Source organism: Pipistrellus hanaki (assembly GCF_964339955.1).
Source record: "Pipistrellus hanaki genome assembly, chromosome: 14".
Classification (NCBI taxonomy): domain Eukaryota; kingdom Metazoa; phylum Chordata; class Mammalia; order Chiroptera; family Vespertilionidae; genus Pipistrellus; species Pipistrellus hanaki.
Window position 1 is genome coordinate 29,579,586 of NC_140516.1, and position 23,091 is coordinate 29,602,676.

General features: G+C 39.8%; 1 protein-coding gene across 7 annotated transcripts in view; it reads left to right on the forward strand.

Moving 5' to 3' along the window:
- Positions 1-23,091, forward strand: part of A1CF (APOBEC1 complementation factor) — a 75,148-nt gene that overhangs the window by 36,520 nt on the left and 15,537 nt on the right. For all 7 annotated transcript variants that reach the window (XM_084903446.1, XM_084903448.1, XM_084903451.1 and 4 more), the window contains 5 exons: positions 3,392-3,526; positions 5,333-5,463; positions 7,576-7,814; positions 14,921-15,085; positions 18,931-19,028. In XM_084903446.1, the coding sequence (XP_084759572.1) occupies positions 3,392-3,526; positions 5,333-5,463; positions 7,576-7,814; positions 14,921-15,085; positions 18,931-19,028 (768 nt within the window). The remainder of the gene's footprint in view (positions 1-3,391; positions 3,527-5,332; positions 5,464-7,575; positions 7,815-14,920; positions 15,086-18,930; positions 19,029-23,091) is intronic.

A 23,091-nucleotide genomic window follows, 5' to 3' on the forward strand; every position in this document is an offset into this window, starting at 1 on the left:
TTCTCTCATGGAAAAAAATAATCCTATATTCTTTCTCTCTGAACTATTAATATATTTGTGCTGGGGGGGGGGCGGGGGGGGGGACATTCCACAAGAAGGACATTAGCCAGGAGGGGAAAGAGCAATTATAATTGGGCTTTATCTATTTTAAACTCAACTATAAAAAAATAAAAAATAGTGCCTAAAATACCAGCAATCCAGCTCCCAACTGTCCTTTCCGAGCAACAGACAAATATGCTGACCCCATGACTAATGCTGGTGCCTGTCTCAGCCTGGCCTGGAGCTCCACCACTGGTGCATTCCAAGCCCGGTGGGTGGCTCATAAAGCAAATCCCCGCCCCGTGCGTGTACCCTGCGGCATCTCTGAACAAGTCTGACCCTTTGGGATCCCAAAAATATTCTTGGGGAATTTAATTCAAATGTTTATAGAAACCATGGAAAGGCAGTGACGAAGCTTTCCTGCCCAATCCTTTTGGCTCTTAAGCAGATGAATTCTCCGACCTATACACACGATTTGCACAAAATAGTTTGGTGACATTTGTAGCAATTATAGTAAGGAAGAAAGGTGAAGGGAAAATTTACAGAGGTCATTGTGTTCATTGCCTATTTATTTTCAAACACACAAAGCTAGTCAAATCAGAAATTCTGGTATGCTACTATTGTGGGATGGAAACTTGGTTTCCTCAACCGGAAGAGTAAAAATACTGTAACATTCACTCTAAGTTGTTTCCAATAATCCACTGAACGGTATGTCTGGACATTTGGGATATACAAAAACGGCACAAATGATCACCATCAACCAACCACATGGTGAGAGTTGACCCAAGGAGGCAGGCCACAGTTTGGAAACAGAAAAACGTCTCCATATAAGCAATAAGTATGAGGTATTCTCTCCCCCCAAAAAAATTATGTAATAAAATAATTGGAAATTGAAAGGGATTTTTAATGCAACAGAGAGGTTTCAAGCTAATGGCAAGATAATTTTTTTCATAAATAAATATTTAAATGCATGGATCTGTTATAAGTGATGAGGTTCCCATATAACACGGCAAAAAAAATGTAGCTGATGGACTTTGAAACCAGCCTGCCCGAGTTCAAATCCTGACTTCAGTTCCCAACTCAGCAAATTACTTAAAACTCTGTGGGCTTCTGTGTAAAATGGGGATAGTAACAGTCCAGAGCCCATGATGGTGTTTGAGGATTAGAACAGAGTCTGGCTGTATAGGCATTTGTTAGAAGGTAAGTAAATAAAACATTCAATATTGTCTCCGAAAATATTCAATTTATACTTTTCAGGGCATTCTTAGTTGGCATATAACTCATTGGGTTCTTAACTTTTTAAAATAAAAATGTCAAACATTTTACTTCTTTTATTTCTCAGCACTAATAAATATTTGCTACTGGATAATCCTGCAAGAATACAGGGAAGAAGAAAAAATACAAGAATTCTAGAGGCAAATATTTAAATATTTAGTAAAATGAAAAACATTCAGTCATTTAAAGCAAAAAGTAATCAAGGCAAGGTAGATCACCCATCTGACTTTTTTTTTTTTAATTTAGAGTAACATAATATAAATTACTAGGATTAAAAATGTGATCACAACCACAAACATCATTGAAGTACTGTGCTCTAAAAAACCTTGGTGCTAACACATAAAATAATTGAGAAAATAATCAAGTTGGTATATATAAAGATTTATCAGTGAAGCTGGAAGCTGTTTTACTATGTTTCAAACAACAATTATTGTACAAAACAATATTTGTTTTTAAATGTTTTGTATTGATTTCAGACAAAAAAAAAAAGTGAGAGGGATAGAAATATCAATGATGAGAATCATGTTGTCACCTACTTCTTGCACACCCCTGCCTAAGACTGAGCCTGACAACCCAGGCATGTGCCCTAACCTGGAATCAACCACGACCTCCTGTTCATAGATTGAATGGGCTGTTGTTGTTTTTAATCCTCACCCAAAAGTATTTTTTATTGATTTTTGGATAGAGAGGAAGAGAGGGTGGAGAGGTAGAGATGGGGATGGGAGGGGAGAAGGAGGGAAAGAGAGAGAGATTTACTCATCCCAACCAGGAATTGAACCAGCAACCTTTTGGTGTACAGGACAATGCTCCAACCAACTGAGCCACCTGGCCAGAGCACACAACCCTGTTTTTAAACAACCCACATATTTTTTTAAAATATGTATAAAAAGTATTTGGAAAGGAAGTGCAATCTTTCAATAATAACTATATCTATGGATGAGTAAGATGGTGCATTTAGGAACTTTCTTTTTACCTTATACATTACTAACTTTTTTCCAACATGTATCATTTTATACTATAAAACGTATTAAGTGTTATTTGTAGAAGTTAGTAATGCATATTGATCTCTGGTCCCTTATAGTTTCCTTTCTTCAAAAATCACACACAATGGTAACGAGTTCTGGCTATACTTAAGTGTAAAGCAAATTTACCTTTTTCAGCAGATCTACAGTGGTGGGTTAGGCCTACACATCACATTGGACCCGAATTACTTTTAAGTCCTTAACCTTTAGAAAAATATAGCTGTCATTTCAGAAAAGCACCAATGCTATTCCTCCCCAAATAAGGACCTGAAATTAACCAAGGACGTGTTAGGACAAAGGAAAAAATAGAAACTAATTCTATTTGGACAGAGGACAGCATTATTCCCCACAAAGAGATCCAACATTAGTAAACACCTCTCACCACTTTGTCAGCTTTGGAAATAGATTTAAGTCCCTCACCAGCTACACCCCAAATTAGCCAGCCGCTCCTTCCAAGAGTAATCTGCACAATGTTTCTATTTAGGGTCTTGTGTTGCCTTCCTTGGCCTATGAAACCACCGAAATTCAAGGATGCAAGAAGAGAATTAATAACCAAGAAATATATATCACATGCCACAAGCGCAGTCCATACATATCTGATTCATTACCTCCTTGAATGAATGGACTTTGAAACCGTTAAGCTGACATTGTCCTCACTGTGCTTATGAGACCATTGAGGTTCTGAGAAGTCATCTGTCCAAGGCTAGTGAGTCACAGAGCCAAGGAGTCCAGCTACAGAGCACTGACCACCACACCACACAGCCTCCACAGTGGATCCCAAGGGTAGTCAGATCCTTTGGTGATGAGGTGATTTTGAGTGGCACCAGAAAATAAGGACCCCTTATATCTGTTCAGCACTTTGTCAGTTTTCACATGTGATATTAAAATCCACACGCAGAGTCTTATATGGTTTTTACTCCCTCTGGCCCGTCCACTATTATCTGTCAATGATAAGTTTGTTTCTAACTGAATAATTCTGAAAAATAATGGAGAGGCTTGGACTAAAGATCTCTCGTTTTCTTCTGTCCCCCATTCAACCTCCCCTGGATTTGCAGGAAAATGGACAAAGAAAATACGGGGGCCCTCCACCTGGCTGGGATGCTGCGCCCCCAGAAAGGGGCTGTGAGATCTTTATTGGGAAACTCCCAAGAGACCTTTTCGAGGATGAACTCATACCGTTATGTGAAAAAGTGAGTCCGTGTTTAGATTTGGGAAAAGTACTACTGTCGTCACTTTGCTTTCATGCTCGTTTTTCCTCGTCAGTCAGGGATGACGTCTTCCAATTGCTATTCCTCAAGCAGATAAAACCTTCCTACCTGCTGGTGATGGTCTCAGCCCTCTATCCTCTTACTGACAGTTTCCCATGAGCTGCTACTGACATCATCACTGGTGACCGTCAAATCTCTATTTCATACCCCGGTCTCCACTGGCACACCACCTCACTGCCAACTCCACGTGCCTATCAATACAGACTGACACTACAACCACCTGTCTGAAAACAGAGACTGTTTCCACTTGACATGTTAATATGTGTGCAACACATTTACATAAATATAACAGGGAGGTTTGTCACAGCTCAGAACTGTGGCTATTATGTTTTGGCCCAGAATTAAAAATTTTGAATTTCTTGTCCACCCTAATGTATCAACAAAATTAATTATGTAATTATTAAGGTTCTCAAAGTAATTATGCAACTGTTAAGGGATAAATTTCCTCAGTTTTCGTTCAAATGGTATATTTTTTCCCCCCAAATGATATTTTGTTACTAAACCCCAATGAAATGGACAATACAAAATTCATAGTTATTTTCAATATTTACCAAGTGGTGTTTAAACAACCACATTCCTAGAAAATTCAGTAAAATCGGTTTAGCTACTTATTTTCCCTAAATGCCAAAACCAGTGTGCTTGCCTGTGACTGTGTGTGTACGTGTGTAACTCAGCCTCAGAACTGCATCTAATTTTATACATACAATCCCCCTTGGGCTGTGGCCAAATTATGGACTTAATCCTGTAGAATCTTAAACACTAAACCTGAAAACGAGCAGCAAGAAACACCTGAAACCCAGCGGTAAAACATGTTGAACGCTTTCCCAATGAGCCCAGAAGAAATAGGTGTCCCTCATTGAATGCCTCGGGGTGGTCAGGTCGGTGAGACTAAGATGAGAGGTAACCCACCAGTGTGTAACAGCATATGCTGAATGATGCTTCTTCTCCCCACACATGCCCCTCATATCTATTTAGCTACCCTTCTTACAGCAGCCAGCAAGCATGAATTGCTGAGCCTGTATTTCAGGAGAACATTTAGGGTATCAAGTAGTATATTGGCAAAGCAGAGCTGCTATAGCCGAAGACGTAGTGAGTACCCTCCTGGGTGGAGGTCCTGGCCCTGGTCAGCTGTTTTAAGACCAGCCTTTACCACCTTCAGCCCTCAGACTCTGAAATAACAGGGCTCCCCAGATTATCCTCTGAAACACATCGTCATATCAATTTTGATGTCATGGTGGGGGAGAAATGAGCTAAAGAGATTTAGCAAGGGTCCAAATTAGTGTTCCTGGTTTTCCTTTTAAGTAACTGTGGTAAAGTGTGACCAAGTAAATATCACACTAAGGAGACTTCAGAGGCCAATGGAGAGGGCAAGGACGAATCTATCAAGAAATTGTACTTCTGATGACAAATGTGTTTTCAGATCCCAAAAAACAGTGTATAAATCCCCCGATAGCTATGTGGTGAAAGGTCATTTGCTCTGTCAACAAATATATTCTGTTAACTCCGGCTGAAATGCCACTTGTATACTTTTTTAAAATTAACTTGCCTGTGCCCAGGAATCAGGTAATGGATCCAAACCCCACATGTGCAAACCATTCCACCTGGGATGCAAACGCCAAATATGGCAGTGACTGACTTCAGAAAGCGTTGTGTGCACGTGTGGAAATGTATGGTCATTTGGAAGCACAAATGCATAAATATGAATTTCTCGTTTTCTCTTCTTTATAGATTGGTAAAATTTATGAAATGAGAATGATGATGGATTTTAATGGCAACAACAGAGGATACGCCTTTGTAACATTCTCAAATAAACAGGAGGCCAAGAATGCAATCAAGCAACTTAATAATTATGAAATCAGGTAAGCAGAACAGATACCCCAGAGCCAACCTCACCTGCCTCCACTCGGCCTTGTTTCAGTGGAACCTGCCAGAGAGAGAACCTTTCTAAAGATCTAGTAGCAAACCAGTTTTTTAAAAGTAAAGTTTAAAAAGAAACTGAATGATTACTTTGTCAACTTTTCCCTTCCACCCTACTCCAAAAACACATGTTCCCACAGCGACGGAGACGAACCTGTCACTGATCTGATCCCTAGTCCTTGGTTCTTCAGGAAAGCAGAGAAGGCAACTAGGACACTGGCCCAACCCTCGCCAGAATACCTCTCACACATATAAACCACTATTTCCAAGAACTCGGCATTCTCCCACTCACCTGGGTGGGTCTTTTCGACCATGACAAACAAGTGGTTTCTGTTAAGGGAACCTGGGCCATTTTTAATAACTGTGTTATTACCAAAGTCACACAGCCTGATTCACAACACACACACACACACACACACACACACACATACACACACACACACAAAACATCCTACAAAGTTATAAAAGTTAAACCATTCCTCCATAACCCCATTGCCCAAAGATAATCACAATGTTGATTTTTTTTTTATTGTCTTTTTGGATTTTCTATAGGTTTAATAAAAATGGCCTTCTCACATATTTAATTTGTAGCCTTTCCTAAAAAAAATCCCGCAGCATATCCTGAACTGCCTTTTTAAATCAATAAATATGCTTCTCCATTAGTATGTTCAATGACTGTTGTGCATTCTATTCTATGAATGCCCGTCTTTTGTTAACTAGTGCTTCTCAGCAGGCAGCATTACTGTCCATCTTAGGGGACATTTAGAAGTGAGAAGGCACTTTTTCAAAGACCTAACGGGTAGATACTGGCATTTAGTGGGCAAGAACAAGGATGACAACTATACTATGGTACACAATGAGGAAACGTCTGGCCCCAAAGTCAGTAACATCTCAGTTGAGACATTAAACCAGTCCCATATATTGGGATATTTTGCTCGTTTCCCATTTGGAGGCAGGTTATCTTAAATAACAAGGAATATCCTTATACATAATACTTGGTGCTCATCTGTTTCCCTAAGATCCCTTTCAGAATAGGCATTATTTGGTCACAGATTTTGCACACTTGAGACTTTTTTGCCAATGTTTTCCAGAGAAGTTTAATCAATCTGCCAAAGAAGGTGTACGTTGACTTGTTACTAAGCAACAAGGATCAGTGGAAGAAGCAGGAATTGAACCGAGAGCCCAGCAAGTCACTTAATTTCTTGGAGTCTCAAGTTCTTCCTCTGTGAAATGGAAAAATCACCTCCACCTACCTACAGGCTCTAGTGGAGGCCAAATAAGATAACATGTAAAAGTCTGTTCAAGCAGAAGGGACTGTTTTTAATAGCAATCATGTCAGAATAGCATTCCAATTTGTATGGAAAAAGAAGAGAGCATCAGAGGTTACAAATTCAAATACCTTCAGGGCCAGGCAGAGTCCTGAGCAATGTGGGCAGGTATAGAGGTCTCAGCAATGGGCATGTTTTCGGGAGGAGTAAGAACTGACAACTGGAGCACCCACATCTAATCTAAAGACAGCAGATGCTATTCAGCTTCAAATACTGTGTGTGGATTTTTTTCTTTAAAAATATAGAGCAAATCTGGCCAGTGTGACTCAGTGGTTGAGCATTGACCCATGAATCAAGAGGTCTTTGGTTCAATTGGTTGCAGGCTCCATCCCCAATAGGGGGCATGCCAGAGGCAGCCAATCGATGTATCTCTCTCATCAATGATTCTCTCTATCTTCTTCTAAAAATCAATTAAAAATAAAAAAGAGATTCAGAGACCATAGCAGCCTACTCAAGCCTTGTGACTTCATGTGGAATGCAGTGTACTTTAAATATATATATATATTTAGAAAGAGAGAGAGAGAGAGAGTGAGAGAGAGAGAGAGATCAATGGTGACAGATTTTCCAGTTTCTCAAAAGCAGTGACAACTTCCCCAAAATAGTTTAATCACCATAAAGTCCAAACAGCCCACATGTATAGGTTATATCAGGTGCAAAGCCATACTTTTTCAACTTCTATTAATCATAATTGGGTTCTTGCCAATCAAACGTGTGCTCCTTTTGCAGAAATGGGCGTCTCTTAGGGGTCTGTGCCAGCGTGGACAACTGCCGATTGTTTGTTGGGGGAATTCCCAAAACCAAAAAGAGAGAAGAAATCTTAGCAGAAATGAAGAAGGTAACCGAGGGCGTTGTGGACGTCATTGTCTACCCGAGTGCTGCCGACAAAACCAAAAACAGAGGCTTCGCCTTCGTGGAATACCAGAGCCACCGGGCTGCTGCCATGGCCCGCAGGAAACTCCTCCCAGGTTAGCAACCCCCGCCCCCCGCCCCCAGCTCACACCCCAGTCTCCCACTCCATCCCGCCTGGCTCACACCCGAGTCCCCCCACTCCATCCTAACTGCCTCGCCGCTGTGCTCCTTAGCAAAGGAAACAAGTGTTTGCTGTCCTTGTGCTGCTTGTTATGTTTTAAACTCTTTACCCTTCTTATCTCAAAGTCAATTAAGTCCCCTAAAGTTTTCACAGAAAGGGTTCTGATTCTATGCATTAAGTCTAATTTACACACATCGGAGAAATTTAGAACTCTAAGCTCCAGCAATCCTATCATGAATCCCTAAAGTAAAGAAGTTTCTTAAAATTAAATATATCAACAGTTATTTTTATGGAGATATTTTGGGATCAGGTTTATTAGAAATAGGGTGTGTAATCCATTACAATGTAGAAATAATAAATCTTCAAAGATACATTATCCCAATGACAATGAAGTGATATTCTTTTATGACTCCTAGTATTTAATAATTTCTGCATACCTTGGAGAACAAATATAATAACTCTCTGTAGAAAGGGAGCTTTGTAAGGTGCTATAACCATAGGGTAAGTCCCATTTTGGTAATAACCACTGATTCCTAAATGTCAGACCTGTAAACAAAACTGCCTCAGATAAACTTAGAAAATAATTGTTGAAAGTCTTCCTTCTAAAATATTTGCTCAGACTTACACCAAGCAAGGTATTAAAATGAATTAATATTAAAATGAGAGGATTTTCATAACAACAGACATCAGAATCAACTCTTCTCCTAACATGATGGGAGAGCTTCCAGAATTGAAAACCAAATTACAAAAACACCAGAACTTAGGTTGCCCTCATACTCATTCTTAAAGACAAAGCAAACCAACAGTAGGATTAGCCCGCTAGAAATTTCCAACATTGAAGAGGGCTTCTGAGCGTGGGGAAGATTTTTTTTTTAAAGAATATTTTCATAGAGGCAGCTGAAAGTTAAAATAAAAATGAGACGCACCCTCCCCCCCCAAAAAAAAATTGTTGTGTCTGTTAGAGAGGTGCATGTTTTTAATGTTGAAACTTCCATTTACTTTTTGCTCACTACCCAGTAGTCATGTCATCTCACAGCTGCAGAGAATCACAAGTGCCCCTCATGGGGCAAACCTAACCTCTCAGTGACTGGGATTTAATGTGTTGCTTCCCTCTTCAACTCTTTTTCAAAACCAACAATTCTGACATTGAAAAGTCCCCGTTTCAATCCTGTTCTTAGGACATAATTATAATCTAACACAGATACCCAACCCCCTCAACCCCTATTCCCCATCCCCCACCCCTGTTCCCCTGCTTAGATTATTTTTCCAAGGTCTCCTAATTACTCTCCCATTTCTGCTCTCTCTGATGTACCCCCAACCTCTGCCTACTCCATCCTCAACATTACTGTGAGATTAGCATTCCCAAAATATTGACCATCCTCTCCACAAATTCTTGCAAAGAGCAGAAATCCAATCTCTATCTGTTGATAGTTAAGGGGTGTCACTCACTCATCAGTTCAAAAGCATTCACCCACCCCCTTACTGCATAAGAGATAAAGAGTACAGTCAACTCTCAGCCTGCCTTTCAAGGCCTGCCATCCTTGACCCTAGTCCTTTACAACCATATTTTCTATCTTCTACTTCTCAATAAAAACTCTTTTTTCTGGCAGGACAAACCCCTCAATGTCGTAGAGCAGTGGTTAGCAAACTCATTAGTCAAGAGAGCCAAATATCAACAGCACAACGATTGAAATTTCTTTTGAGAGTCAAACTTTTTAAACTTAAACTTCTTCTAACGCCACTTCTTCAAAATAGACTCGCCCAAGCCGTGATATTATGTGGAAGAGCCACACTCAAGGGGCCAAAGAGCCACATGTGGCTAGAGAGCCGCAGTTTGTTGACCACAGTCCTAGACAATACAATGCTAATCTTTGCCTTCTGGGCTCCCAAGGAGATCCCCTTCCCCTCTGCTGACTGATGATGCTCAAAGCCCAGCTCAGCCACTGCTCCCCTGAGAAACCAGCTGCCACTCTTCCACATGGTCCCTCCTCTCTTTGTAAAAGGAGATGTGTACTAGTGGTTCTGGGACTGGGAGAGGGGTCAGTGAAAGAGAGTCCAGAAAAAAGGAAAGTTCTCAGAGGCCAGACAGCCATTGCTCCTAGAGATTCAGAACTTCTTGTTCGCTTCCCGTCTCTTTAAAAAAATCCAGCACATGGACCCACAGAAAGAGCAGCTGTCCTTACCTGAGTGCAGCTGACAGAGTTAGGCAGGGCTGAGCAGCTGGGCTTCAGGAATTTCCAAGCACGATGTGCTGCGTCCACTGGAGGTCCTGGCTTTTCCCTCTGGACTCTCAGTCCGGATCCAGGAAGATGGATGCTCACTCCTTCACGCTCCCCACCCACTGCCTATCTTTATCACCATCATGGCAGCACCCCTCTCCCTGGTCCTTTAAATTGGCCTCAGCTGAGTGGAGTTTTGTTCAGCTGGAGTTCAGGCAGCCTGCCTCCTCAGCAGATCAACAAGACGGGGCACAGTGGTGAATCGCCAGCCTTAGCAAATGGGTTCATTTCTACTGAGGCCTGAGAGCAAAATCTACCATCCATCTCAGTCTATTATCCCACCATAGATTCAACAGCAACCAAGGATATCTGCACGGCCTGGTTTTAAAGAATGCAGAGGTTCTTAAGAAACATGATGGGAGCAGCCTATGGGAAGCTTTTCCTTCTTAATTGATCGAGACCTGGAGACAGAGAAAATTGTCTAAAGTGATGTTTTGGCTCCCAACCACCTAACTCCTGTTACCAGTGGCCGCTCTTTTAACAAAATGCATCTTTGCTGAGATATGTAGAGAATAAAGCTGTCACATTCCTACTCAGAGGTTACCAAAGAATAACAAAGGATGCTGGTTCGCCTGCATCAGAGTAACCTGGAGGGCGAGCTAAAGCAGATTGCTGGGCCCCACGGCCAGCATTCCAGATTGAGTAGGTCCAGGGTGTGGTCTGACAATTTGCATTTAAAACAAGTTCCCATGATTCGGCTGCTCCTGAAATTACAAGTCTAAAGCAACCATTGTCTCTCGTGAGTTACAATTTTGAAACCAACCCCCGAGGAGGTTTTTAAACAATACCAATACCCAAATCAACCTTTAATCAATTGAATCTGTTTCTCTGGGGTAGAGAGCTGGGACAGTGGTGTTTTAATTTTCCAGGTGATTCTATTGTGCTGCTGAATTTGTTGATCCATTGCTACATCTATCAACTAATAATACTGAGCACTCACCTGTATTGGGAGGTAAATAGGACTACGAAGGGACTATTCAGTATGAAAACATTATTAAACATCAGTAACATACCTTCTAATCTAAATGACAGGGGAGCCCTAGCCCGGTGACTCAGTTGGCTGAAGAATCACCCTGTACACCAAAAGATTGTGGGTTTGATTCCTAGTCTGGGCACATACGTAGGTTGGGAAATATATCCCTGATCAAAAGGCAACTAATCAATATTTCTCTCTCTCTCTCTCTCTCTCTCTCTCTCTCTCTCTCTCTCTCTCTCTCTCTCTGTCTTTTCTCTCTCCCTCTCCCTCTCCTTCTCTCCCTTCCTCTATCTCTAAAATCAATAAAAATATGTGCTGGAGTTGGGTAGAGGGGGGAGGAGGGGGGAAAATGGGGACATCTATAATATTCTCAACAATAAAATAACTGTTTTAAAAAAATCAAACAACACCTCCAAATTTCCGGGAGGTGCCAGTAAGTCTTCTACCAAATTGCTTCAGCGTAAGAGGAAGCCTACAAACATCAGCTTAGATCTGTTGTCGGCAAACTGAGGCTCTCGAGCCACATGCTGCTCAAAAGCCTCAGTTTGCTGCTCTGTTGACTAGTGAGTTTGCCGACCACTGTCATATACTACTCTTTACCTCTTTGCACACAATATGTCACAATTGCCTAATCCTCACAGCTTCCAACTCCACGGTAACATTTAGTCTAGTCCAGTGGTCAGCAAACTCAATAGTCAACAGAGTGGTAAACCATGGCTCTCGAGCTGCATGTGGCTCGAGAGCCATGGTTTACCGATCACTGGCTTAAATCATACCCCAGAGCTAGGCCCTCTGATGCCATCTCACCTACATTAACCACGTGGAAAGGCTTTCTCAGGTGAGGCCTGTTTCATTGAAGTTAGCTCACCACTGTTTCACCTTCACTTTTGAGTCTTAAAATTGGAAATAGTTCAAGATGGAATAGCCATGTCTCCTCAGATGAAGCTCAGATTATGGGAGCCAATGGGGTGGAAGAATACTGTGTTATATTTTTTTAAAATATATTTTATTGATTTTTTTTACAGGGAGGAAGGGAGAGGGATAGAGAGTTAGAAATATCAATAAGAGAGAAACATCGACCAGCTGCCTCCTGCACACCTCCTACTGGGGATGTGCCCGCAACCAAGGTACATGCCCTTGACTGGAATCGAACCTGGGACCCTTGTGTCTGCAGGCAGATGCTCTGTCCACTGAGCCAAACCGGTTAGGGCAGAATACTGTGTTTTAAATGAAGATTTTAATTTAGCAGCTGGTAGCAAGTAGATGCTGAAGTTTAAATAAGTATAACTGTAAGCAGCTCAGTTTTAATTTATGAGATCATTTCTTTGTCAGATAAAAAGGTTTGTCTTCCTATTTTCTTTCCTTCTTTCAATCTCCTTCCTTCCTTTGTTCCTCCCTTCTTTCTTTCCTTCCTTCCTCCCTTCCTTCCTTCCCCTTTCTAACAAAGTTGTAAACTCTGAAGGAGAAATTTAACTTTGGCTTGGCAAAGACCAGCCTTAAATAGTAAGAAGCTTGGGTCTGAGGTGCGGTTTGAAACATGTTGTCTATAGTATAGAATTGTATACCTGAAATCTATATACTTTTATTAATCAATGCCACCCCAATAAATTAAAAAGAAAAGAAAAGATAAACATGTTGCCTAAAAGCAAAAAGCCAGGCTTAAGTGTGGTATTGGTAGTGATGGGTGTATGCAGGAGCTAGGTCTAGACTCTCAATCTGCTCCAGGGGGTAGTGCCAAGGCCCCTCTTCTTGCCCCTCTTAGCCCAGTTGGTTGTTGGAGCTTCAAGGCTTGGGCTGACCAGTCAAGCCTGCAACCTCAGGAGTCCTTTGAGACTGAACTATGTGTTATCAATGTCTGCACTTGAGATTTTACCTGACAGTCCTTAGTCCTCCCTATAATTCCTTCCTATGAGAGAGAAGACCTGGGGAGGTTTCTGGCACTTCGACTCATGTTGAACTGTCTGCTTACCTAAAACAAACAGACAGACAGACAGACAAAACCATGATTTGTAGTCATACACATGTGACTCTAAAAACAAACAAACAAATAAATAAATAAATAAATAAATAAATAAAATAAAAAACATATCCTTGGGCAAGGATAAAAAATAAAATAAATGACATCAGAGATTCTAAAAATATTATACCAAGTCCAGGTTCCAGACTTAATCCCCAGAAGGGGACATGCAGGAGGCAGGCGATTGATGTTTTTCTCTCACTTTTTCAAATAAATGAAAATCCATAAAAACATTTTTTAAAAGTATACCCACCACTATACTCAGGGTAGATATTCTGAGGAAAGTATACATACATGAAAATAACCACATATATCAAGAGGAGAGGGCATTATCGAATTTTCATTCACAAGTGATAAACTCTTCTTTTGTTGTCTGCACAACATCCCCAATAAGGAGGTACTTTTATGATCCCAGTTTTACAGTTGAGGAAATTGATGCTTAGAAAGATTATGTCTTGTAGCCAGCATCACTGATCTGATATTTGAACTTGTCTGATTTCAAAGCCTGTGTTACCAGATTACTCTTCAGCACTGACTTCCACAAGGATGTTCACGGAAATCACTGCTTCCCATATTGCCTCTTCCTTCTGTCATTTTGTAAATCTTTAGGCTCCTGGATGGCTTAACCATGGTACCAGGCTGGGAAGGCAAAAGCCAGTGTATAGAACAGTGCTTCTCAACCTTTGCTGCATATTAAAATGAAACGAGGTGCCTATAAGAGTCCCGAGGCCCAGACCACTTATTTCAGAATTGGGGAGAGTCCAGGGGTCTTCAATGAGCTGGTAAAGCTTTAACAGCCAACTCCCAGGAGAAAGTCAAAAGCCCTGACTTGTAACATTTGCCAATTTCGTGGTATTAACACTCCCACTGTGGCTGATTTCAAGCTACCAAGGTGATACCCACTGACTCACACAATTCTGGAAATGTAACAATCTATTCTTGCAGGTAGATAGGAGCTGGATCCAGCACAGCATTCAGAGGAATTTTTTTAAAACTATTTCAATGTGGGGCCACGACTGAGAACCACTGGGCTACCGAAATCAGAGTCGCCTGGGAGCCCTATGGATCCTGGTATAAGGCAAACAGCAGTCTGTGGAAAGCCTGGAAGAGGAAGGGAAGGAGTAGAGGGGACAGGAGAGGAGGGAAGGAAAAAAGTGATGAAAGAAACTATAATATCTCCAGGAAGCAATGCAGAACAAGGTACCTAGCCAGATGGGGTAGCAAAGGCGGGTTCTGTAGCAGCAGCTAATTCATTGGGGTGAGTCTATTCTTCGGGTTTTAAAATGTCAATGCCTCAGATGCTTTCATGACTACTTTGCAAAGAAAAAAAAAGATGCATTTTGTTTAAAAAGAATTGCCTCCCATGTGTAATTATTAAACAACTAAACCTTTACCAATACTGAGAATTTATGATTTTGTTCCCTCGAGCTCTTTATTGCTTCCGGAATAGAGCTCGTTCCGTAACAACTAACATAAAGTATAAGATTTCAATCAAATTTGAAATTGAGCGGACCCTCACCCTCCTCTCATGGCTTCAACACAGATCTGTACTGTGTAGGGGTACAAGGCATGACTAACATATAACAGAAGCGGTGAGAAGTGAAACATTTCCTTGTCTATAAAATTGAGAAAATCTGCTCTTTTAATATTTTTCTTCTTGTTCAGTTAAGATCTCCAGGGTCGTTCCATGTAAAAGGACATCAGTCTGAACTGAGATAATGTTGTCCTGATTTCTATATAACTAATCACACTTGTGATCCTTTCTGTAGGAAGAATTCAGTTATGGGGACACCCCATTGCAGTAGACTGGGCAGAACCAGAAGTAGAAGTTGATGAAGACACAATGTCTTCAGTGAAAATCCTGTATGTAAGAAACCTAATGCTGTCTACCTCCGAAGAGATGATTGAAAAAGAATTCAATAATATTAAACCAGGTAAAAGATACTGTAGACGATTACTTGTTCAAAACATATTTTAAAAATGCTTGTGCTTACAATCACTGCCATAATTTCAAATAAGAAAGCTTTCATTTATCATTCTGAGAATTGCATGCAGACTACTAAAACTACACTTATACCTTTAGATTAGAAAATAAGGATATACGGTCCTATAACATTTATCAATATTGTAGTTTTACATTTATCTGTGTGGTTACTTAAAGGATAGATAGTTCTGTCACTAAGCCATTAATTCCATGAGTTCTTTTTGCTCTTATTGTCTCTTCAGCCCCTGTCTTTGTGTCTGAAACATGTTAGATGCTCAACAAATATTTACTATATTAATGAATGCATGGCCTAATCTAATACATGGTTTCTCAATCTCAGTACTCTTGACATTTGGGGCCAGATCATTTTTGGTTGTGGAAGTCTGTCCTATGCACTATAGGAGATTTGGCAGCATCCCAGACTTTTAGCCACTAGATGCCAGTAGCAACCCCCATTATGTTATAACCAAAAGTATCTCTAGACATTACCAAATGTACTGTAGAGGCACTTTGGAATTACTGGTCTCATGGAATATGATTGTGAGTTTAGGTTCATAAGTAAGTAGATGACAATTAATTCTAGGAAATTCATTTGGGCAAGAAGAACATGAAGAAATAGAGGGAAGGTGGAGGGCAATTATTAGCTGCTTTTCATCTTATCAATACTTTCCAGGATCAATCTGAAGTCATGAGATTGACTGCCCATCTCTTTTTTTTTCTCATGTAAGTGCTACAACACTGAGGCAGGTAAAGCATTTCAAGAAACAAAATGCAAACAAGCATTTCCCAATGTCAGTTCTGTAGAACATTATTTCTCCAGACTGGTAGCAGATGTTCCTGATAAAAGAGGTTCATAGTCAAATAAGTTTGTAAACACTAGTAACAACAAAAGTAAACAGATTTTTTTTTCTTTTTTTTACTGTGGGACTTATCAGAGTCCTTAACCTTCTAATAGGCTTTGACAGTCTCTGAATAAAGAGATGGAGGATGCTGGATTTCCCAAATATTTGGACCTTGCTTCCCATTTTTTTGGCAGACCATCTTGTGGATTACTGTTTTGGAACACACTCTAGCCTAAGTTTATTACTGTGTTAACACCTTTCTAGAAATGAGAATTTTTCAGTTTCCAGCAGTAACTCTCTAGGTAGTTAGTTGATCAACATAAGCTATGGTGCCATCATGTTCAAATTGCCTGAGAATACCCACTTCACATAGTCCTGTTGCCTAGGTTCCATGTCCAGTATAACACAATAAGCTAATTTTTTTCTAAAGGTAATTAGTAGGGATGTCATTTCTCCCTTTTCAAAGATTCACCAGAGATTTGTCTATTTTCAGCCTTCAGGAACTCTGCCTTCCATGCAGTTTTGGTATATGGTGTCTCCATACCACTAGCTATCAATCCAGAGACAGCGAAGACTGACTGCCTCATAAAGCTAACAAATGGCAAATATAAGATTTGAATTCAAGTCTGGTTAAGAGCTTGTTCTTAACAACCCTATGACTCCCAAGCTCCATCCCCACTCCATTTGCTCACTCATTCATTCAACTGCCATTACTTTAGTAGCTCCTATATGCCAAGCACTGAGGGAGAACATAAGTGTGGTGTGTGTGAAAGGAGTTTGAGATGCTCCAGAAGAGTAACAGGAATGGCAGTCTGCTCTTGGGGTGCAGAGAAGACTCATGTTTAGCAGAAGTGAAGTGTGAGCTGAGATCTGAGAGTTGATCCAGTCGTGGGCATAGGAACTGGCATTGTGTGCATAAATAATACTTCCTTACCACCACCCCACTTTGTGTTGATTTTCCAGAGCAAGTAATACCTCTTAGTTTTATCTACTGAGGACATTACCTTTCTTAGAAAAGGACAGGAATGTGAAACTACTAAAAGGCTGCTTCCTTTTGGTTATTGATTATCAGCTTTACAAGTCTGCACATTGAAGAGTGTCCAGGCCCTATTAATTATAGGAAAACAACCAGTGAATTGCAGAGGGTGGAGACTGGCAGACACCTGCTGTATTGGAAAGAAAAAGTCAGAGCCAACTATTTTCTTTTCCAGTGGAAAATACAAGATTAGATCACTCAGAGAAACCAGAGCATTCCCTGCAAATATTTGATCATGTGTTATTTTAACCCTGATTAACCAGAAAACAGTACAATGCCACTCAGAAAAATAAATGGCAATCAGAACAGACACTGAGGGCTAAAAATGTGTATTTTCCCCTAGTGTAATCTAAGGGTATTTGCTGAAATTCTGATTCTAGGCATTCTTCAGAATCTGATTTTTCAGACAGTTTAACGTCAGAATCACCTGGAGGGCAGGGCATGTTAAAACAGATTGCTAGCCCTGCCACCTGAGACTTTGATTCAGTAGGTCTGGGAGTCCAGGGTGGTTGCATTTCTATTGAGTTCCAGGCTGAAGCTGATATTACTGGTCTGGGGACCACACTTTGAGAATCATGGCCCTCTGATAATCTTCCCTTTGGATTATAGTTGTGTTTCTCTTCTGATAATTTATGTCTTCTGACAAACTGATAATAAACAAAGTCATATTTTTCCAATTATGATTTCAAAGAATCTTCATTATTGCCGATGCATTACCACTAATATTTTATTGCTTCACCTTCTGCTCAATGATAATCAATCAGTAAATAAATTTCTATATGCCAAAGAAGGAACACAATAAAGTAGCCTTGTGGTGAATACTTATTGTAGAGAAAAACAGCTTTTATTATAACAAATTCACTTTCTCATTTGTCTGTTTTATGAGGCTAAATTCTCATATATCAACATTTGCAAAATCAGGTGTGGGTGGACATTATTGCTCAAAAATGCAAGCTGATTTCAACATCTATAAGATGAATTTTAGGACACCTAAATCATTATCATCTGAAATGCCACCCAGCTAATGGGGATGATAGAAGTTGGAGAGTGAATTGACTGATAATATGGGCTCATTCCATATCTATTTACTGAGCAGCACAAGGCACTGTGAGGAATTGGGTGATGACTACCCAAAGATGACTACCTGAAACATATACTGCCCTCAGAGTGCTAACAGTCCAGGAAAACCTGGATGGAGGATGGGACTGATGAATAAATGAATCAAAGATGAGAAGGGTAAAGACCCTCATAGCCCACCTCTGATTTCTCAATGACTAAGACAAGCCATGAGGTAAAGTCACAAGAATTAGTCCACCTGACACTGAAGGAACAAAAAGACCATGCGGGAATTCAGTTAATTACACATCCCATGCTTCATGGTTTCAGCTACCTTTATTTATTTTTTCAGCTTGACAAGACAACCTTGCTCTGTACAACCATTGTCATAAGAAGTCAAGGATTGAGTCCCAAGGGGAGAAGAGAGGACTGCAATGTTTTAAAATTATCCTTACATTATAGCACTATCCCAAAGGAAGACATTTTATTACAATTAAGCCACATGGTAGAGCAGAAACTCTGATTGCTTTGTGACTTTGGATCTAAGAGGATAATTGAACTTAGATAGTGGAGGAAGAAAGGAGGACCTATGACCTCTTCTGGTTCTCCCTGGCATAGGGACCCATCCTCTATTGTCTTTAGAAACTAAGGATAGGAAAAGGAAAACGTGGTCTCTGAAGCTACACCCAACTGAGTATACTAGTAACTAACAGGATAGCAACAAGCTAAACTGCAAACAAGTTAATGTTAAACAAGCTTCCATCTTAGCATCACTCTAGGCAAAAGTTAATTTTTAAAACTGGGCAACCAACAATATTCTTGAACAATAGGTTAATGATGATACTTTCGCTCTGTTTATAGGTGCTGTGGAGCGGGTGAAGAAAATCCGAGACTATGCTTTCGTGCACTTTAGTAACCGAGAAGATGCAATTGAGGCCATGAAAGCTTTAAATGGGAAGGTAATGTAGACAAAGAAAAAATGTGTACAGATTCCATCAAAGTATGGTGCGGAAATTTTATTCCAAAGAATAATCCTGCAAGTCTACCACACTCAGGCTTTCTCCAACACCGACACAGCTGCCTCTGTTCATTTAAGATGAAAAAGAAAGAAAGAAAGAAAGAAAGAAAGAAAGAAAGAAAGAAAGAAAGAAAGAAAGAAAGGAAGGAAGGAAGGAAGGAAGGAAGGAAGGAAGGAAGGAAGGAAGGAAGGAAGGAAGGAAGGAAGAAAGAAAGAAAGAAAGAAAGAAAGAAAGAAAGAAAGAAAGAAAGAAAGAAAGAAAGTGATGGGAAGTATGATATACATGTCACTGGCATGTCCAACTCTTATCTCTAATTTTGGCTGACTTGGACAAGTTTCTGGCGCTCAATTTCCTTAGAAAGAGGATATTGGGGTAGAATTAGGGGTGTCGAACTCAATCAGAGAAGGGGCCAAAATCTAAAATCCAGCCTAAATCGCAGGCCGAATGGTTTACTGAACAGTCATAAACTGACAATGTCATAAACTGACAGCGGAGTGCAGTGATGACAGCGCGGTGCGGGCCACATTGCAAGGCCTGGCGGGCTGGATTTGGCCCGCGGGCCTTGTGTTTGACACATGTGGGGTAGATAATTTCAAGGTGTTTTTCACCCATTCCAATTTTCACTCATTACTTTAAAGAGATTATCACCTTTGTAGTGCAGTATTTTAGGGACTGATGATCAGGGGGAAAAATGCCAAGCTAGCTGTTATTCTGCCCTTAACATTTGATCTTCCAACTCTGGAAAGCTTGGAACTACTTCACCCTGCCAAGAATAAGATCTGGGGAAAAACTAACTTCTTTATCGTTATTTTTGATTTACATGTAGAAACCAATATATTTACTTCAATCCAGTACACATTCAAGAGCTTCCATAGCCCACTTATCATGCTAAATAAAGTCTGGGATACAAAAATATATCAAACCAAAGATGTTTATCAAAGAGCTAACAGTCTGCCAGAAGAATAAAACAAGTCACAAACACTTTTACAAAGGTGTTCACAAAAAGGATGAGTGGTTCATAAAGAACCAGAAAATCTTCATGGATATGAGAAGAGACAAAGAGGAGCCATGAAAATTGAGCAGAATTTTAAAAGAGAAAAAAAACACACAAAAAAAAAAACATGGAAAAGGAGAGGCGGTTTTAGACAGAGACACAGAATTTAAAAAGAGCTAGCTAAGATTTGAGAACAGTAAAAGCAGAGCAATTTGGTGAGAACATAATACATCAGGCTATTTTACCTGTTGGGCTTCACATCAGTCAATCCTAAAAGGACACAGATGGCAAAGGGACTTATTACAAAGGTGCGAGTGCAGACTCAGAGAATCAAGAGATAGTGCAAAAACCTAGAGCTCCTGGCATTCCTTAAGTCAAAGGGACAAGGGCTGGAGAAGTAACAGGAAACTAAATCAGAGAGGATTGTGTAGAGCAAGTCTCTGAGAGAAGTAGTGATGGTTGGTCAAGAAACACATCCAGGCTTACCTAATCTCTCAGAGAGGGAGCAGAGGGAGAAATAGCCAGAACTCACTGCCAGGACTCCCTATGGGCCAAACCCAATCATAATCCAGAAGGCCCAGGAGCCCTGAAGAGGACCCCAAGTAGATCACCCCCCACCCCAGGGCAAAGAGGCTGGAGACCACTGGGGAGTACCATATTTTCTGGTGTATAAGACGACCCCCTAATTTTACAGTTAAAACATAGGTTTATGCCTATATTCGCTGTATAAGACTACCCCCCACTTCAAAGAAAAAACTTACTTTGCCGTCAAGATCTGCAGGTAATTTTTGTGCAATTTTGGTCTTTTGCCCCCGATTTTCGGTTGACTTTTTTTATACGCCGCAAACTACGGAGGCCCTTCAGATACAGTGGGGCCCGGGCATAGGAGCTTCTGCAGGACCTACAGAAATGTTTGAGTACTGCGAGGAAAAGTACTGACTTTAAAATACAAAAAGAAAACTGGAAAGCAAAAATTAATGCATATTTAATACATGTCTATGTAGCAAAACATTATTTTATCATCATTGGTTATTACATTTAACATCATAAAATGATTATTTAAAACAATTTGCAGGTTAGTTTTTTTCCATTTGAAAACATTCCTAAGTATACAAATGATTGCTGAAAAGGGATATTCTGAATTAAGTGCTAATTTATTATTATTTATTATATGATCATTAAACTAACTGCTAAGTTGTGATTAATTGATAAATAATTAAAAGCATTGGAATAATTGCAATGAAAATATATTCAAACTTTTCCCAGTTTTTAAAGCTATATATATTTATAGGTAGATATTTTCATAGAAGTGGATACATATATTATATAGTTAAATAGATATTCAATATTATTATTAAATATACACTAAATATTATAATTATATTTCACTATAATGTGGTATGGGAATATCAAAAATAAGTTTTTCTAAGAACTATGAAAGCTTTTGAGTATGCATATGGATATTTATATTTAATTCGTTCAGCAAGGTGAAGCTTTGAATATTTTGTGCAGTGGAGTAATTGTCATATTTACAATTTAGGGAAATGAACCTACTAATAATTGAAATTTCATAGAATAGTAAGAGAGATATAATTGCAAGTAGTTAAAAAGTTATTAGGCATCCAAATGGAAAGAAACAGGACTTGAACTAGGGTGGGAATGAGGTGTAGAAGAGAGCTCTATATAGGACTAAGGGGGATGAATTTCAAGGACTCAGGGACTGATTGGATGTAGCGGTAAGAAAGAAGGATGAGGCGATACAGGTTTTCATTATGGGAAACCAGAATAATACTGTTAGGGAAGCCAGACAGGAGAGCCTATTTAAAGAGGAACATGATGAATTGAGCTTTGGATGTGATCCTTCATTTATTCTATAAATATTTATGGATGTTTATAATATACAAAAAATTTTGCTGAGCTTGGGATATATAAATTAATGAGATATTGTCTTAGCTCTTGAAATGTCTAAACCAAATAACTAAAATACAATGTTGAGTTTAAAACACTGTTGGGTGGCAGAGGAATGCAAAACAAAATCTATCACAATAAGAAATCTGACTTTGCAGTGTGTAATCATTCTATTACAAAGGTCTCTTCATATGAAAGTGCCTATAAGCAGAGACCTATTGGGGTCTCTCATCTTTAAGAAAAGACTGATGATATAATCCAAGTTTACCTCATTCCTTCATTATTCCACTTCTTCTATTCACATGAATGACAATGTAACAATTGAATATCAGCTGGATTCTCTGTGTGTGTGTTTCATTTGACACCGGCTCCTGCTACTATAAAGTAGGGTAGATCCAAAGAAACAGGGATAAGTTGCCCCAGAGACTGAACAAAATAGTCAGGATGAATCACGAACTCTATCTAGCAGACTTCAATGACCCAGGAACCACTGAATTCTCATGACATCAGATAATAAGGGTGGATGATTGCTACTGTGGAAGGGAATTTCTGCAGGAACATTTCATGTCATTTCTTTTCATTTATATAAAATAGGAGCCCATCATATTATGAGAATGAAACCACAAAAGCTTTCTCATAACTCCTTGTTGCTTTGATAAGGAATACATTACTCTATCAAGTATTTGTTGAGAGCCATCCCGGTCTCTGTGTATGACTGTGCTACACAGAAGTGAGTCACTCATCTAGATCTAAACACTTCTATTATGTTCAGCTATTATCTTCAGCTATTTTCAATGCAAAAAATTTGTGTCACCCCTAACCGGTTTGGCTCAGTGAATAGAGCATCAGTCTGCGGACTGAAGGGTCCTAGGTTCGATTCTGGTCAAGGGCATGTGCCTTGGTTGTGGGCACATTCCCACTGGGGATGTGCAGGAGGCAGCTGATCAATGTTTCTCTCTCATTGATGTTTCTAACTATCTATCCCTCTCCCTCCCTCCCTGTAAAAAAATCAATAAGAAATATTTTTTTAAAAAATTTGTGTCAGACTAGAACCAATTCAATTAATTCTTGACAAATTTTTAAGAGTGCTGGACTTGAGAA